Source organism: Pungitius pungitius, chromosome 5 (assembly GCF_949316345.1).
Source record: "Pungitius pungitius chromosome 5, fPunPun2.1, whole genome shotgun sequence".
NCBI classification, from domain to species: Eukaryota; Metazoa; Chordata; class Actinopteri; order Perciformes; family Gasterosteidae; genus Pungitius; species Pungitius pungitius.
The window spans coordinates 18,750,852-18,770,309 of record NC_084904.1 but is presented as its reverse complement, the minus strand read 5'-3'; the positions used below and the strand labels follow the sequence as shown (position 1 = coordinate 18,770,309).

The following is a 19,458-nucleotide window of genomic DNA, read 5'->3' as shown; positions in this document are numbered from 1 at the left end:
TTCATTGTGTGCGAGCATCTGTCTCTGATTCCATTCAAAAAAGCTTTATTGTTCATCAACGTGCACACATGAAAGGGTACTTACCATTAAACCGTGCATGTATTGCACATTTAATTAGACGTACGTCCTCAGACCGTTAACTATCTTTGCGCGGTTTCAAAGGTTACTGCGGTGGTACGTCTTCATGCGTCACTGTAACACGACAGCGGACCTTTGTGAAAGGCCCCCCCCTCCCCGAAGGCAAACGGAATTACGACAAAGCTGCTGTCTTATGTCCCTCTTCACAGTAAGAAGCACCTCTGATGTTGGGGCCATAATCGCTGTGCTACATCAGACCTAATCAGTTCTCCTGATGAGACCATTAACCAAGCAAATGAAAGCATCCATTACCAAATAGCTCCATGTCAATGGGATTGTCTCCCCTCAATACTTTGTTGGTAAATGCTTGTTTAGCCAAAATTAAGGGGGAGTGGGGGGACAAATTGAAGCATGGGACAGCTGTTTTCACCTGGTAGGCTTTCCTTAGTTCTTTTTTTCTAGTAATACGATACAATCTGTAGGAACATGTTTCTTATTCCATGTGTCAGGTCATGTCTGATTCAGAAGTTCACGCCACTTTGCACGAGGTAGATGGAGTTGATGATCTGATGGATGAATAGAAGTCATATGGCAATTCAAAGATGCCAAAATGAAAAATCGGACCTCTCCCAAAGGCAAAAGACCGGAGATCCATCGGTAACCAGCTTTCCGCTAATGTTGTGTGCTCTCAGTTTACGCATTTGTATCTATCTAAATCCAACCCAAAGTCGAGCAAACGTCGCTGAATCTGAAGAAATGCGGCATTATGTTCGCTTTAGTTTAGTAAGTAACGTCTACCGGAGCTGCTGGACGACTCGGGCCGAATCTCTACCTCCTTGTGAGGGCATCTCCCGTTGACGTCTGTACGGCCAACATCACTAAGTGCACAGAAACAGCTGCAAAAAACAGCTGGAGAAAAACAGCCTAACCCTAACCCATCACCGTCGATACCCCTCCATGGGCTGTGTGTGTCGGCTGTATGTACCTTGCAGACCCGGGCCACTCGGGCCACGGTGAGCTCGGTGTCGCAGTCCAGCTCCAACGCCCGCTCGCTGAAGAAGAAGTAGATCTTGTCGTCGTCCCCGTCCTTGCTGCCGCTGCTTTCCTTTACCAGGGCCGAGCCCACGAAGTCTGGCTCTGCCGCGTACAAGTGGGTAAGCGTCAAAAAAATAAAAAAAAATAAAGGTGCAGCAAAGACGCACGTGGAAACCTCCTTTCCTTCGGTTTCTCAGATTCTCCATGTATCCAGCCCTCATTAGCTTTCCATTGATACGTTTTTTTTTAAAGACATTCAACGGTATTCAGCAGTTTGGTGCGGATGGATCCCCCCCCCCCCTCTAATTACCCCTAGTTCCCCCCCAGATGGACTGTTCTTTTCTGCATAAAAGCCTCAGAAGCAGCATTCTGCGGCATCATGGGACTCTACAATTCTCCAATCAAAGCCGGGCCAGTTAATTGCCCTCAGGGCTGGTTAGAAGCCGCTTGGTTTGGTGTAGTTTTTAAATGAAATCTCAGTATGAGCATGAAGAGCAAAGCCAACCTCAGCCTCATCTGTATGTTCCTCGGCTCAGTTTTCCATGGCCTCTCCCTTGTATCTTTTTCACCGCCGATCCTAATGTCTGTTCTTTCATTGGCCATTTTCACTGCCGTGACTTCATCCTCTTCTCTCCCCTTCATTTCTCTCCAAGTAGCTCATTCCTTTTTTCAACTCTTCCCCCCCCCCCCGAAAAGATAACGATCCTTTGCCGGAGCCAAGCCCTGCGCTTCATTTCCTGCGCTTCATTTATCTTTTTTTCTGCTCGTGTTCTTTTGCTTGTTTCTGGCCTATACTTTTTTTTTTTTAAGAACTATTAAAAAGGAAGCCACTGTTATCTGTAATACGATTCATTTAGTGTGAATTTATATTCAATGTGTCAGTCTTGCAGTGTCTTGGAAAACTTGAACTGATGAAGCATATTTTAAGTTTGAATCAATAGTAATTATGTAATAGATTATTTTGCTTGCAAACAGACATGTTTTAATACAGCTGGACCATTGTGCTAGCACGTAAGCTAATAAGACGGCACAAGCTATTTTACTAAAACGTAGAAAAAGTAGAACACCATTACTAATGCATTACCCGAGATAGCATTTTATTTGCCAAATTCATCTTCTCAGAGACTAAATCTGACTTCATGTAAACCTCGATTAGCTACTGGGAAACAGGAAAGCAACGTTCTTCCGTGTCTTTTACATGCACCATTAACTGGTGAGGACACTAACCGGCTTTTAGCATCAGCCTGTCAGCATTACATTATGTATGTCGGCAATAAGTGCACATCCAGGATCCCTTTACATTTGTTTCAACGTGAGCCGCCCGCCGGCCAGATTAATACATCTTCTGGAGGCCGTTTTCAAACAGCTCATTAGTGCTGATAAAACGGCCTTCATTTCATCCAACAAAGTTGTAAGACGTCAGCTTCTGTCTTGTCTACTCCTGTGTGCATTGTTCCCAAAAAACGAGTGGTAAATGTGCACGAAGCAAACAAGCAATTGAATTATTTCTCTCTCTCTCTCTCTCTCTCTCTCTCTCCGTTCCCTCCCCTTTACTTCCCCTAACGGCCCCCTTTTTCCATCCATCCCTGTTTTCCTCTTACCATTGAGCCAGGCGGGCAAGTATTCACTCTTCATGCTGTAGTGCTGCTGGCCCAGATTCCTCAGAATGACCGGCTCCGTACCCAGGAAGTTGTTGAGCGTTGCCGAGTACAGCTCCTTATCTGTAGCAACAAAGTGCACGCCTTAGTTCAATTCTGTTTTTTTTTTTTTTTTTTAATTCTTCTGCCACAGTTGTACAGAGCAGACCGAGTTGGCTTAGCGTGGATGCATCAGGAAGAACAGAGGATGGGGCCTCTTAAGTTCAAAGGAACTGCCCACACTGAAATGAGTGCAGCATAGCTAAAGCTAAATTGGACTCTCAGTGCAATCCACACAAAACAGATTGGAAATGCTGCAGTGCCGAAGTGGTTGTTTGTGGTGATTTGATGGACATTTTATGCTTCTGTTGGAGCTGTAAAAACACAGCGGTGTCGTTCCCTCGGCTGACCGTTGGTATGGTGTTGATTGACATGGATCCACATCAACGTCAGGGCCACTCATGCATCTTCGGTTTAACGTGACCTCTTAATGACGGTTACGCTCGTACTTTCTTCATTGGTCGTTTTATGTTTTTGTACAACAGTGATGACGTAGGCTACAGTGTGCATGCAGTGGGGCAAAAAAAGAGAGAACATATTTGCATGTGGGCTAACATTTAGAGTCCAGATATTTGCATGCATTTTGTGAAGAAACCTTGCAAGTGACAGCGGGGCGTTACAGGCAAATAGCCCGATGAGTTTGGACTCTATCGAGTTTTAAATTGGGAATTTTCAGCATTTTGCCTGAATACGGAGAGGGTAAAAACATGCGTTTATTTACATAAGTTCCTCGTCGACACTCACCCACTATCAGGCCGGTGTGCCCCTTGGCAGGGTCATATGGGCATTTACCCTTCCCGTCCTCCTGGGCCGCAGCGTTGAGGGTGAAATAGTCGGCGTTCTGCAGGCACACACACGGGAACACGGGTTCATGTGGTCACTGTGTGTTACGACCCAAATGACACAGCTGCAGGCTCCGTCTGTCCTTCCCAAGGACCCAAAAAGCTCCATCCCTGGTCATGGTGTCTTAGTGCATCAGCGTCACATACACAAACACACACACACACACTCGCATTGGCATTCACACATTCATCTAACCCATGCTGTTTTTCATTGCGTTTATTTTAGGATTCTATCACACAGTGGTTTCGCCGCAGGTCAGACGGCTGACATCCGAAGTCAACACCTGTCAACACTGGCTCATAATAACTCCCGTCGATGGAAACGCACGCACGCACGCACGCACACACGCACGCATGCACACGCATAGTTACCACGTAGGTGCACTTGGGCTGGAAGGCGTAGGTGCCGCAGGTGTAGAGGTGCGTGTGGTTGTAGCTCTGCAGGAAACGGATGTAGTTGAAGCACTCGGTCTGTGAACGCGAGAGGAAAGCCGGTTAGAGTGCTGCTGTTGGTCGGGATGGGTGAAGCTTTTTTTCCTGTGATAAGGTGAAGTTTACTTCACCATGAAGTCTCTGTGGTCACACGCTACCTCTGAGATTTGGCTTTTAGTTCAATGCTCCACTGTGACTTCTTTTAAATCCTCATTCACTTGAAATACCTCGGCAGCCTGTGTGGAATCAGTTGGCATGTCAGCGATCGAAAGGATCTTTTGCCTCAGTGGTTTCTGTTATTTTTTTGCATTTACAAATAGCTTCGAGAAAGTCAACGACACTGAAGACCTTCAGCCTTTTACAGCCACAATCTATTACCTATTTGAAGTGAGTCAATCCACGCTGTTGAACAAGAATCCCATTGAGGACGTGCCTTAAAATATGATGCAAACCCAACATCTAAGTAACGTTTAAACTGTAGATGAAACCAACAGCCCAACAGGGTAGTGCCCTTCAATGTCAGCGCCGTGATGAAGAATAAAGCTCTTTGAACGGGATTGGTAACAGATGTTTACACATGTTGTTAAGAGGAATGAATAATCAAATGCATCCCCTTGCTGAGAAAAGGAGAAATGTGTTTTTTTTTTTAAGTCAGTGAGGATAATGAGGATGTGTCTTAAACTCTGGGCCCTACAATGGGACTACAATACCACATAAAAAGACTTAAGTAAGCAGCAGTCAATGTGGACACCATATGGTCATTCTTACCTGTAGTAAGTCCTTTCCCCTTAAATATTTTCAGAATTCAAAGTGGTGAATTTTGAAGAAAATTAAATTTGGATAATTATTTACATATTTCCCTTATTCCTACACCAATTGTATTTACTAACAGCGCTCCAGTGAACTATTTCCCAAACTTACAGTCACATCAAAAGGTTATTTCTGAGCAATGTGAGAATATTTCGCTTCGTTTCCAAAAGCGCTGTGCGTTTTTTTTATAAAACATGAAGCGAGACTCCAGGAGCACATCCCCGCCGCGTGAGCCGCGAGAAGCTCTCGGTTTTTACGATTTCACGATCTGCGTTTTACAAATGCAGTCGGACGGTTGCAGTGGAACCTCGTCTCCCACGCGGTACGCCATTAAGAGAGAGGATATGTTTTAAAGGAAAGGTTTCCTGCAGAGAGAGTTGTACGACGAGATGGATTCCACTCTCACGTCCGTCCGTGGAGTACGAGGAGTACGAGGAATATGAGGAGTACGAGGAATATGAGGAATATGAGTACTAAGCATCCCTCGCTAACACATTTTCGATTCTCTTTGGAGAGCTGGTGCCTCCGTGCCCCAAAGATCAAGGCAGGTAACCCCCAACCGGCTCTGAAACCCACGTCACCTGGTTGTTCTTCCCCTTGGCAACGCACTCTCTCTTCTTATCCTGCGGAGCCGGCCAGTCGATCTGGAGAAGAGAAAAGAGAGAGAGAGAGAGAGTCCATTTACTGTGTTCATCAAAAATGACTTCAACAAAAAAAAGAAAAGAAAAAGAGGTGCTCTTGGCACAAAAAGCCGTCTTTGTTTCACTCCCCCTGTTGACTGCAGTCGTGACCATTTGCCAAGACATGGTTTTGGTACAATTTAGTCCTAGAAGACAAACATTTTGCACATAACGGGTCCGAATGACAGTGTGTGTGTGTCTGGGGGGGGGCGTACTTTTCGATCCACCAGCTAGGTGCCATGTGGCTGCTGCGGTTACACTCGTTTACCTTTGGCTTAACATCGAGTGTGGTCAGCAGTTAAAATGACTCCACGGGCTGAGCCGCTCGCTGCAGAGACGTGTTGCCTGGCGCCGTTGCCAAGGACAACGGCGAGGTCCTCGGTGCACGATTGTTTAAAGGGGGATAAAGTGCATCGTAACACACCCCGGAGGAGGTGTGTGTGTGGGGGGGGGGGGCGACGCTGAAAACATGTACAATAACGGGGGAGCCCGTTGAAAAAGAGCCACGTGCAGGTTTTTTTTTCTTCTCACGCTTCACGCGTCCAATGACATTCAGCGTCATTCACAGCGGCTGCTTTCACGTGGCGACGCGGGGAAAACACGGCCGAACTTTGCCCCGCGGACGCTGGTTCCGAACCGTGTTTACTGAGAGGTTTCCACGTCATTAGAAACAATTACGCTGGTCATTGCAGACAGAGAGCCTCTGCAAATCCACCCTATTAAACTCTGGGTTTGCCTGAGCGGGTCCAAGCCAACAGCAACCACTCTGCACTGTGGACGGACTGAGCGTCACAGACTAGAATTGTTTCATACATTGTGATCATAAAATGGATTATCAGCAGCTTTGATCTCATCTCACGATGGATCTCTTCATTTGCTCCACACAGATCAGGTGTTTTTACAAAAAAATCTCAATCCCACAGAAGCAGAAGAAGCAGCAGAAGCAGCACTGTGTTCATTCGCTTCACACCAACGCGTGGCACGAATAACAAGCTCTCTTCACATTAGCGTCTCTGTGTGACGAATGATTACAGACGTAAGTAGGGTGAATGTATGGTTAATGAGTGTCTTACACAGTCAGTAATAGAGACTGAGCGGATGAGAATTAAGCATAAGACTGACTCTGTGAAGGACTTCGGCGTTTTTACATCTTAGAAACCCAGAGCGAACCGCTGATCGTACAGTATGAACACTGCTTATTTGTTTTCCATATGAAGCCCATGGTAGGATGCTGTCGTTTTTGACTGAGCAGTTTCTATGTTTTATTCATATCTGACAACTTGTTGCTGCCCTATTGGCCAGGTTGTCATTGTAAATAGGAACCAGTTATGAATGGAGTTATTTAGTTAGTTAAAGGGGAAATTTAGGTAATAAATAAGGGCATCTAGAACTGAGATGTAGTTAAAAAAACGAGGACGGCTGGATATTTGAGCCTGACTGTGCATTAATGTGGCAAATTTAGTCAAAGCGGTGTCCGAGGCATCATTAGGAAGACTGACTGAAAACAATTAATAAATAAAATAGCCCAAAACAGAAAGAAGATAACTTATATAACTGACATTGGAAGGAACATAACTAAATAATGTAGGAGGAAGCACTTCAGAACCGAGCTGCATGTCTCCAAAAAATATAAAAAAAGTACAAACTAAGAAAATACACCCTTTGGAAATACTGAGGGAAGAAAGAAAGGCCTGAAAGAAATGAGTGAAAGCAGCGAGCGAGCAAGGCAGCATTGAAGAAACAAATTGGTAGCAGTTAAAGGAACGAGGAGGGGGGTAAGGGGGTGAGGGGGGAGGGGGGGAGGGGGGGGAGATGGGGACAAAAGGGGGACAAAATATTCCCACGTCCTCGCACGTTTTTCGGCGTTGGCTGCTTCCAAACCACAGTGTGCACCCGGGGGCCGACCACCAGGTAAGACTCATAACCCTCACTCAAACCGCCACAGCCCACGTCGCGTGTGACCGTGTGTGTGTGTGTGTGTGTGTGTGTCTAATAACTGATCATCACGCCAGCAAATCAGATAACAATCCCCAAACCGCCGGAGGCGGCCTCCTACACCTCCGCTGGTCTGCCGAAACTGTACTGATTGCAATATGGACCAATTATTGAGGGAGAGGAGCAAAAACAGATTGAGTCTCTGAGGCTTTCGCCTCTCTGTAAGTGTCAGTGTGTATGTGTGTGTGTGTGTGTGTGTGTGTGTGCGCATCAGTCAGGTCAAGGGTATTTATAGAGTGGCGCTTTGAGCAAACAGATTCGCCCCAGAGTGCTTCACAGAAAAACAAGATGCGCAAATTAGAAGAAGGACAATGAAAACATGATTGAATAAGTGCATCGTGAACTCTGCACAACACGCCTGTGAAAGTGTGTGTGTGTGTCCAGTCACAGTGGACATGTTTGTGCTGACAGAAGTGAAATATTGCACCCAGTAGCCACGCACATTAGGACCTTAATGCTTGGCAGCTTACTCGCAGTGTTGCTGTTGGACGCTTTTAGCAACAGACATAAATCATTTCCATATAAAGCAATAACTTGTCAAAAGTGAAGCCATGTAAAGATCCCTTTCCTGATTAACAATGAATCTTTATGTTATACAATGGCTTATGGGATTGTTATGATTTGATTTGCTTAAAACTAAAACTGCCAAAATTCAGTTAAAGGGTATTAGTTTGTAAAGTCTACAGGTAAATATAATGGATGCTTAATATCCCTCGCTAGCTAATCTTCAAGTGCAGAACTGAGTTCTTTACCTCATCATCCTCAGTAGATAAGTAGTAAATAAGATTATTTTTTACATTCCATTCCATCTAACAATCTTATTAACGTTAAACCTTTCAGGCTCGATATACATAGTTTCCTGAGTTTACATTTCTTTTTTTTTATATTAGACAAAAAAAAATAATCAAGTGAATCAAACTGAAGCGAGGCTGCTTTCTGCTTTTTCATTTTATTATATGTTTGACCCTTTGAGGAGGACACATGATTTGAGATGGCATTAAATTGCTTGTCAGCTTGTACATTATTAGATTGTACAAGGCCTGAACATTTAGTGAAAGAAGTAAAGTACCGGCCAGACCAATAAAGAACCAACCAGTGTGACTCAGTCGACTTTATTATGCTACAGTTACTGTAGAGTTCTTTGATTGTCAGCCAGCAACATTTTTTTGTGTGTGTGTGTTCTTAAATGTCCTTGAGTCCAAAGATTTGTCCAAAAAAGGGTAAAATAAGCTCAGTCTAAAAGTTAATAGACAGCAAAGAAGTGCTGAGGAGATTATGCTCCACGTTTTGTTCCCCCTTTCATGCATATTCCAGCTGAATCTTTCCTATAATAATTATATCACAGTTGATATCATAATTGAATTTGGTGGATTTAAATGAGGTGTTTGAAATGTGCGTGTTCCTCTCTGCAGAGCTCGGTAACCAGGCAGCGCGGAGGAGACGGTGCTTTGTCTTCCTGAACTGTCCATCACGCCGTTAAATCTCACGTGTTATTATTTCATTTTTCTCACATTCCTACAAAAGCCTTTCAGGCTGCGTGGGTGTTTTTTTTTTTTAGCGGCTAGTTAGTCAGAGGATCCTTCCCGCATTGACGCTTTTGTCAAACTTGAATCCCCTTAAATGGAATAAAATATGCGTGCGTTACCTGAGGCCGTAGCTGCTTGCTAATGTCGTTTGGGTCCAGGGCGAACAGCGCCTCCCGCGCTCCCACGTACAGAACCCTCTCGTGGTCGGACAGAGTCAGCATGCTGTAGTTGAAGACTCCCTGGATGCTGAACCTCGCCATGCTGTCCAAAACATCTGGTTGAAGACACAGAAGGAGGAGGGGGGAGGGGGAGGGAGGGGGGGCACGGTCACATGGCTGAAAGCACCCAGGAGCAAAAGCTCGTGTTGCCTTTTCGACTGGTCTGTTGACAGATGACAGGACATAAAACCTGAGAAGAACATTTCACACTTCCCGGTTTGATGTCTCATCTTATTCACGCCAAGAGCTCAACGTCACCCATTCTGCTCGGACTGTACATGTTGCACTCCGCCCACGCGCACGCTTCTTTCGTTTTTTTCGAACCGTGCGTGGCGTCGTCTCCGCGGCGATCAGGTTCACGCCATTTGAACGTTTCTGCTCATTTGACCCTGTGGCCAAAACTGCTCATCAACTTCCACCAGCTCAGCTCACATAGTTTCTACCCTCACGGCTGCTCTAATCAACATCTTATTGAAAAAGGCCACCTTTGAGGTTTAAAGATATGCTTCGATTTTTGAGAATTGTTTTTGAAAAAATGTGTGAATGTGGCATTCAGCGGCTGAGGATCTGGATATTTCCCTTGGACCGAAGAAAACAACAGCCTAAAGGGATGAGTGGCCACGTAGGCGACTCAAAAGGAATACTGATGTCTGGTGGGTGTTTACAGATTGTTGCTCTACCCGTCAGAGTTACGTATTTAATCAGGTCCAAACCTTAATGTTCTTGCTAGAGGACGGTCCGACAATTAGCAAAGAAAGTGAAACATTTAGAGATCATCTTGGGATCACAGAAAAAAAAAAAATCGGGCCAGAGGAGCAAAATGGGGCGGGGCCCTGTGCACCGAGTACCACCCCCCTCCTTCCCTTTGTGACTGCATTTTGCAGAAATACAAAAGCAAGAAATACACAACCACCTAATTAATGAACACTAATGTGGCAAGACAGGAGTCAAACTCTAAGTCGAACTGTTGATGTAAAATAAGCACTTTTCTTTTACGCAGCATGTCGTCAATGACTCCTGCAGGATTAACTCTGGGTTTACTTTAATAACCCGGAGCAGTTCGGTTCCAGATCTGCATGTCAGAGAAGAGATAAGGCGGTGGTCTATTCACAGAAGCTGTGCAAATAAACAAGGAGCAATATTGCACTTGCCCTTCCAGGCCCTGCTTTGATGGAGAGTGTGCTGCTAAAGCTGCGAATCCAACAGCAGTGTAAAGGCAGCATCCACGGCTATTAAAAGTAGTGCTATTTAGACGAAACCCCAATCTCGGACTGATCGAGAATGCTTACAAGTCTGCACAATCAAAAGCCTTTTTTCTTACCAATAAAAAGAAACTAACCGTCTTTCATTGTGAGCTTTGAAAGTCAGTTTGTTGCCTAGCGAGTCGCCGAGAGGTTTTGTGTTCAGCCGCTCCTTCAATAACGGTTCCATTAAGAACGGCCATTTCCAAAATCGTCAGATCTTGTTTTTGTAAAACAACCGAAATTGTCTTTTGCCCTTAATTGTACACAGCTTGTAGCATAAAGATTGTTAAATGACTCGTACGCCGAGCACCGAGTGTAAAGAAGAGAGCAGCTTAATCGAGGTTATAAACACTGTACCTACAGCACAACAAAACAGGGATTTATAGTCTGCCCCGTATTGCAGAGGGGAAAAAACATGCAGAGCGTTACAACATCGATAGTTAGTCAGTAAATGTACAGGCGTGGTCATTATCTAGACCACCGTGCACATTTTAATGAAAGCCTAGATGAGATCTCTTACTCTGATTAGACCTTTACTCAAGAGTGTCAACGGGAATATTAGCCTCCTTGTAAACACCGTCATTGATCCGTTGACATCAAATAGCTGACTGGATGTGCTTTGTATGGTTTGGTGAGGGGGCCCAAATTTAGGGATAGTTTTTGATTTTCTCGCAGACGGACGCAAAACATTATGAGAAAATCTCAGTTGGTTTAAAAAAAAAAAAAAAAAAAACCCGAGCTGGCTTTTTTTTTTTTTTAAATCAAATTATAAGAAACGATGCATCCACTGTTTTGCTTTCCACTACCACTACCACACACACACACACACACAAAGATGCCCAGATACACACACACACAGACACACTGTTCAAATCCCTCGACTAGCTTACAGACAAACTAGTGGTGCAGAGCAGATGCAAGACAGGAGGAAAGCGAGAAAGGATGGTGTTTAGTTTTCATTATCCACGCTCTTGTTGCTTGTGGTGTCACCTTGTCTCCTCTCTCTCTCTCTCTCACTTTCTCCGGGGCCGATACATCACGTAATGCCACCCCCTGAATTCTAGAAGAATATTCCATTTTTGATTTTTTTTTTTCTTTTTTCGACAGCGTGAATATTTTCCCCCGACTGAAAATAGCAGCTGAAATCCAGGGAAGGGAGAACAAGAGGAACTGATGTCATTCCCGGTGTGACTAACTGCTCATGTGATGCTCTGGCCTACTTGGGACTAAATAGACGTTTATGCATGCAACAAGATGTGCTGGATGAAGGAGCTGTGCGTACGTGTGTGTGTGTGTGTTTGTGTATGCGAGTGTGAGAGAAGCCTGTTACTGAACCCCTTAAACAAACAACCTATAGCCAGATTTAGTTTTATTTACCTGCTGCACAAGAAGTGATGCTTTGCATTTTAAGAGGAAACCCACATTGCTGGCAACAGAGCGCAAAACATCAATTAGATTTTGACAAATAGTTTGCGCTGGAATCAATTCAGACCAAAGTCTTGGGCCTATACTTTGCAGCTTTGCTGTTATGTGATTGTTCGAAAAGCCTCACCAAAGTCATGTTCATATGTTTTCACATTCTCGTTTTCTCTCTAGTCTTTTATTTCAGAGTAATAATTAATGGATCTGGCCCCGCAGGGCCGTAAAATTGGAGCATAATAAAGTGATTTTATTTCTCATTTCAAGGTGCAAGATCCACGATTCGGAGGTTTCCTTTCGATGCCCGTCAACATCAACGTGTGGACAGCGAGCTGACGGTGCTGCGGTAACGCCGTTATCATCTGTCGCCCCCCCCACTGTGCGTGAACAGCACAGAGCCGCAACCCGGTGAAGCGCGCTCACATGCACTGACGTGCACTAAAAAGCACGCAGAGCCGGCTTGCTATGTAAAACAATGCTTCGACGATACCGAACACAAAGAGGAGAGGAGACTTCATCCTCTGCTCAGGCAGATATTACTATTACTACTATTTATGTACATAATAGATACATAGCACATACATGGCTGGTATATTAGTGCGGCTCCTTTTAAAGTTTAGCATGTCCAGTCAACAGCAGTCTGATTCACTGCACATCTGTCACATGATAACAAACAGTGTCTTTCTAAAAAAGGGTTTTCTTGGAGAACTGGGTCGGGCGCCCCCCCCCCATGTAGCTTGAGTTTGCAACCCCATTTTTGCAATAACTGATGGTAATTGTCTACTTTAATGGGACTGTTTCCATATAACAAGACGCAAAACGTTTAAAGATTCTGCTTTCAACTCTGTAATTGTTCTGAAAAAAAGACACACTAAAAGCCCGTTTACAAGAATTTCCCCCATCGTGGCACATTTAAACCGTTCCACTTAAGCCATGATGTGTGTTTACGAATGTGTGTGAAAAACATGATAAAAATATGTTCAATCTATGCTAAGGGTGACATGTTGTGAGAGGCACGGTGGGATGGAGAGAGAGAGAGAGAGGGAGAGGAAAGAAGGGAATAAGTACTGAAGTCAGCTTATTATGTGAAGAGCAGCCGTGTATAAACATTGTAGGGTGGGTTCGGATGAGGGAGCTCGATGAGAGAGAGACAGAGTGAGAGAGACAGAGAGAGAGAGAGAGAGAGAGAGAGACAGAGTGAGAGAGACAGAGAGAGAGAGAGAGAGAGAGAGGCGGGCGTCCTCAGGGGAAGAACTGAGCACATCTGCTGTGTTCCACACAGCCGGGCAAGAAAACTCTAGAGCTGACTTTTACTTACACACACGCACACACACACACACACACGCACGCACACACACACACACGCACGCACACACACACACACACACACACGCACAAATCAGTGCACGTCCGAACACATCGACACCCGTTTATGTGCTAAGCAGAAAGACACATTGCTTCTGCACAAACACACGCTTCTCACGCGGACCCCCCGGGGATTCCTGCAGGGTACCTGCTCAGTGACTCCAGCGTCTCTCTCTCCGCCAGCGGAGGGAAACTTTTGCTCCGAGTGGCTTGTTTGAAGTGATCAGCCGCTCTGTTATTAAGAGGCGGCACCGGCAGACGCACTTACCATCTGCCACCACTCTGTGGCAGCCCCGAGGCTACCTGCCGCGCGCGCGTGTGTGTGTGTGTGTGTGTGTGTGCGTGTTGTAGCCTGAGCGGGTTCGGGGGCGTCTCTCTGTCCACACCTGCGGTTCGTCAATATTAATGCGCAAGTGCATTTTTGTGTGAGTTTGAATTCATGTCAACACCATCTGTAGGTTTAAGAGAAACCTCATTTGATGTCTTCCGAGCTGACGGGAATTCAGTGTGAAAACAAAACTGGAGAGTTAAAATGTTCTAACACTGACAAGGGAAAGAAAAGACTTCTAAAGCATAAAGGATGCATGTGATAAAACTGCACTGTGCACAACACAGTCCTTCACCTCGCTCTGAGAAGAACCGTATGCTTTTAACTGGGAGTCTTTCCATCATTTCAAGGGCCTTGTGTGTGTGTGTGTGTGTTTGTGTTTATGTGTGTGTAACAGCGGTTTGGGTTAAATTACAAGGCCTTTGATGCCTCCAGACAACAGTTTGTTGGGAGCAGACGAAATGAGAGAATATAAATAAAAGACCATGAATATGAAATGGAGGGCAGAGACGAGGAGAGGCGTAATGACTCCAACAGATGAGGAGAAATACAAACACAAGGGTAGAAAGCGAGGACGGAAAGAGAGAAAACAGAGGATGGACAGCTCACAAGGCCCTTGGACCACTGGAAAACAGAAATGAGCCGAGATTACTGTTTTTAGGCTTCCCCGGCCGTGTACTTGTTTGACACTCTGATAAAAACTGAGCATTTCTGTACATGAGTGGGTGGATTATTTTTGTTTATAGATGTCGGGGATTCTTTTGGATTGATTTCTTCCCTTTCCTGATCCCTTTATTTCATTTCCACTCAAAGACACACGCTCGAGAAAGACAAACGATCGCAGAGCACCTTCTGCCACAGACCAGTGGAGCTTATCTTCCACCAGCAAAAAAAAACCCAGTAGAAGTAGGAGGAAGCAGCCCGAATCCATCCGAAGCTACAAGGACCTCTTACCGGGCACCTCCAAATGTAGTTCAACGTCAAAAAGTGATGAGTCATGGTGGCTGGCGGCCGGCTTCTTGTTTGGCGTACAGACGTCGCAGAGAGTGGTATCAATATCAAACTATTTCTTTAAGCAGCGAAACAAAGGCCATTTTCAAAATTTGCCCTTCATTTAGAAACATTGCTCAAGCGCTTAAGGTATTTAAGACGACATGCACATTAAGTATGCAAATACTCATTTGTGCTCATTATATGTTATATTATTGAATTATCATTAGTGAAGTGATGCTATTGCGTGTGAGCAGCTTCTTCATTTCCTAGCTTGTTGAAGACAAGCTCAAAACGTTACTGTTTGTACGTATAGCTTATTCTCACAATGCCTTATGTACTGCTTTTAAACCTCTTGTAAGTGGCTTTGGATAAAAGCGTCAGCTAAATGTAACGTAATGTAAACTAACCACATGCATGTGCATCTTCATCTTCAGGGAAGGTACATTTAGCGGAGCAAAAGATGAAACATCCTCCTCCGAAAGATGTTAAGTATTTTGGAAAAGTACCTTAAAATTGCACTTGTGCTACTTTGAACATCTGGATTTGGCAGAACATCTGCCTGCTCGGGTCGTGACGGAGTGTGCAGCGTCCTGGAGAATTGTCCCGCACTACGTGTACAACCGCAGTACCAAGTTAACAATAATGTGCCTGCAGACGAGCACATTATCGGCGGGGGGGGGGGGGGGGTCACGCGACGCACCAAACGGGAACCTGGGGCCCCCTGAACCTTATGCACGCCGCCAGAGGCCGTGTCTCTTAGGAACAAGTTGTGTTTAATGCTGGTGACCGCACAATGACCACAACGCGGCGTGGATCCGGGTGTGAAGATACCTCAGGGAGACGTGCTGCTGCTTTTTCAGCGCCTGCATGTCGCCCGACCTCCTTGCAGGTCACATCCTGCAGCATCTGAGGTGGTGTCGAGGAGGAGGAGGAGGTGGCAGGTAGGGGCCACGGAGGGGGGGGGGGGGGGGGAGGAGGGGTTGAGGAGGTCTCTCTCCGGGGGTGGGGGCCCTCGTCTCGGGTTGATCCGCCTCCATCGGCCTTGCAGCGGCGCAGCTCCAGCCTCCCCTCTTCCCCCGGCTCCTATAAATACACCCCCATGCCTCCGCTTATAGCTCGCTAAACCGCCGAGCCGCGCACTCACCAAACTGTGATTAGAGGCCTATTTTTGGGGTCGGAGCTTTGAAGCGGCGACAAAACGCCGATGCGAGAGGCAGAGCCAGACAAGAGCGACAGACTGAGGAGGAGGAGGAGGAGGAGGAGGAGGAGGAGGGAGAGACGGCGGTGCGGCGCCCACGCTAACATGCACCCATATACCCCCAGCGTGCGCTCCCCCCCCCCCCCCTGCCAGATCCTCATCCGAAGCAGGTAGCCTCTTTGAAGGAAAAACAACAACAGCCAGTCTGTGCACACAAAGGGCGCCGCGCACAGCGCACAACGCACAACACACTCCCGGTGCGGCTGCGTGAGCTTTTTTTTTCCCCCCAGCCGAAGTGACGACAAGTTCAGAGGAGATTCAAGGTGTGCGACGACAGAAGGAGAGCACGGATGCGGTGAGACGCGAGGAAAGAGGGGGGGGGGGGAGGAGGTGTACGTGACTGGATCCGCGCCGGATGCCTCTCCCGCCAACCGCGCAGCAGATTCGGGGTCGTTAAGGGCGACGCAAAATGAATGGATGAATTAATGATTGGATTGAGATTATTCAAAACAAGTATGCCGTTAAGAATGATGGCAGCACGTTTTCGAGCCGATCAATTAGTCGACTTGATGTAATCGATAATGTGCGTTCGCATTGCAACAGACGTGGAAAAAAGGAGCGGTAGTTAGGCGAATGGGCGGCAGGGGGGGGGGGGGAAGGAAGTGGTGAAAGTGGATTAACACGAGAACGGAACGAGCCCAGTGGAGAAGAGGGGGGGGGCAGGGTAGGGAGGGTGGGGTTGGAAGTTGGAAGATGAAAGCCGGAGAGGGGGGGGGTGTTGAAACAGCCTCGCTCAGTGGGGGGTCGCTATTGCAGCTCACAACAAGCTGAAACAAATCATCGAGAGCTGGTGGATGCCACAAGTGAGGCTTTGCCAAACCAGCGTCATGGTTCAGCATGTGTTACTGGTACGGCAGCGGGGGGGTGGGGGGGGGGGCACCAGGCTGGGGGGGGGGAGGTGGGGGGGCGGGCTTTTTGTGCAACGCTTTGATGCTGATGACACACACGCACACAAAGAGAGACGGGCCATCACGGCACTCGCTGGTTCTGGAGAATTTGACTCACTGAACTACTGACCTGCCCACAATGAAAAAGTATTTGTGATGACCTCAAACCGCAGTTTTGTGTCCGGCTGAGTAGCGCTGCTTATTATTCAGTGCCGCCCCTGCCTGTGAATCAAAGGTACTCGTGATGTAGCTATTGTGGGTACAACGGAAAAAAAAATAGGAATTTCCTCTTATGAACCACGTGAGTCACAACATGAGGTCTCGTTCATTCAAAAAGCTTCTGGGCGCAGTGGATTCCTGCTTCGTGCCTCAAATGAAATATTCTTGCACATCATTTGTATCCCTGCATGCTGCATGAAGGGTTTAACCTTCTCTCGTAGCTGTTGTTTCGGGACCAGGCCCTTCTTTTTTTTTTTTTTTTTTTTTTTTTTTTTTTTACTAAAAACTACATGTGCAGTAAATATAAATGTCTCATTTCTCAACATTGCACATGTATTCATCAGGTGGAAAATGTCCCAGAGGGGCGTAGTTACGACACGAGTAAAGCAGGAAGTCAGGTCAGGTCGGTTTAATGTAGTGTTTGTCATGTGATCCTAGCTTTGGTAAAGTAACATAGTTGTGTGGGTTTTATCAAGTGTGCGAAATCTGACCAGTTGGAAGGTGTTGGGGGAAAAATGCTCTTTCGCATGTGAGAAACAAACATCAGCTGTTTTAAATATAATATATTTGCATCTGTTTGGCTTTGGATAGGAGCAGCCTTCCAGTAGCCTTTTCATTTTAATCCACGTGCCGACTTGCTCTCACGTCGCGGGTTTCACAAAGTCAGAGAGAGAGCTCCAACTCCTGACATCTGGTCCCGGCTGTTAATCTTCTCTGACCAATCAGCAAAGGGTCCGGGGGGGGGGATGAGTGACACTCATCTTAGCAGATAAAAAGCCTCGATGAATCTCTTCTCTTCTCTGTCCCTCCCTTCCTCTGCTCCCGTTTATCCTCCCAGTCACGCACAGCCTCTCTCCGCCTCGCACTCAACCGCTCATTATTGTAATTGGAGGGTTCGGGGAGATACGGCAGAGAGAAAGAGAAGAAGCGGGGGGGGGGGGAAGAAAGAAAGAGAGTAGAGAGAGAGAGAGAGAGAGATAGAGGTTTCAGGAGGTCAGAGGCCCGACCCCTTTTCCACTCTCTTTCCGCCATGTAATTTCTCTCCCCCGCCATCTCTAGTTCTATTTTTCTTCTTCTTTTTTTTTTTTTTTTTTTAAACCAAGAGGAGAGCGTTGGCTTTAACTCGCCTTTAAAGACGCACGTGCTGCATCAAAGCCGGCTAGATTTTCAAACAACGTGTCAAGTTTCCGAGGGCTCGATTCCTCCTTCTCTCTTCAGCTCCTTTCTTTGTTCAGCCACCAGCTGCTGCGCTGTGTCACAGTTACAGTGTACCGGCCTCTGTCTTTGGGTTTTTTTTGGGGGGGGGGTTAACGAGTGTTTGTGTTGGTGAGCATGAAACAATCGGGAGAAAGGCTGAAAGGGAGAAAGGAAAGAGGAAAAAGAGACACTGAATGGCCAGGTTAAGTGTGTGAAAACAGCTTAAAACAACGTTGCGGATGTTCCAATCAAACTGTGACCGATTAAGTTATGAAGTTAAGAGGGAAAAGGCCAGAACGGGTCAGTTTAATAGACTGAATATATTCTAATAGACTTAAAATGAGTCAGAGAAAAGAACTTCTTTTATTAAAGGTGGTATTTCTCCTTTAAAATCCAACGGAAAGAAGCAATGAAACAATAAATGGATCCTTGATCCCAAAGGGTTTAAGGACCATTTCAAATAATTCTGTTCGCTTTCTGCATTTAAGTCTTAAATCTTACATTTCCTGTTGCCACGAAGAGATCAACGGTTTAACATCAGCCTTTTAAGCAAAAGGATATGGATGAGACGACTAACAGCAAAAATATTATTATAGGAAACCACTACAAAATGAATACACCTTTAAAATACAGAGTCGGTAATTAGAAAAGTAAAGTATTGAGATGTATAGTGCTCATTAGCAGCTCCACCAGGGCCGTACATAACGTGTGTACATCAAATGTCTCATTAGCAGCCAACTGTCTTCTCCCTCAACGAATTTGACATATGGACGACGAAGAAGAACAATCGAAATGCCAACATGTGATTTTTAAAGAATAAAAGACAAATAGGTTGATGCATTGTGGGCGAGAGGCACACAAAAGACGATTGTGTTTCATTTTCTGCAACCTCGTGTAAGCCTCATGTAATTGCATTGGTGGGTGGGGTAAATATTATCTCTTCAACCATCTCTGGCCCACCGTAACCCAGCCCACACACACACACACACACACACACACACACACACACACACACACTCCTGTATGGCCCGCAGCTCCAAATCCCTCAGACTGCCAGCCTAAGCAGTACACACACACACACACACACACATTTAGACAAAAGGGGATTAGACTGACCGACCCAAAGCTGCAAATACACACACACACACACACACACACTCTCTCTCTACACCAAAAGGTATAAACACACACGCCTGTTTTCTCTCATGCATTTTGGTCATTGCTTGTCTTTTTGT

At 45.9% G+C, this 19,458-nt stretch overlaps 1 protein-coding gene across 1 annotated transcript in view; it reads right to left on the bottom strand.

Moving 5' to 3' along the window:
- sema4c (sema domain, immunoglobulin domain (Ig), transmembrane domain (TM) and short cytoplasmic domain, (semaphorin) 4C) overlaps positions 1-19,458 on the bottom strand; it is a 69,873-nt gene that overhangs the window by 12,581 nt on the left and 37,834 nt on the right. The window contains exons 4-9 of the mRNA XM_037481743.2: positions 9,215-9,369; positions 5,476-5,538; positions 4,025-4,123; positions 3,555-3,651; positions 2,715-2,834; positions 1,064-1,215 (exon numbers count right to left, since the gene is read on the bottom strand). Coding sequence (XP_037337640.2) covers positions 1,064-1,215; positions 2,715-2,834; positions 3,555-3,651; positions 4,025-4,123; positions 5,476-5,538; positions 9,215-9,369 — 686 coding nt within the window. The remainder of the gene's footprint in view (positions 1-1,063; positions 1,216-2,714; positions 2,835-3,554; positions 3,652-4,024; positions 4,124-5,475; positions 5,539-9,214; positions 9,370-19,458) is intronic.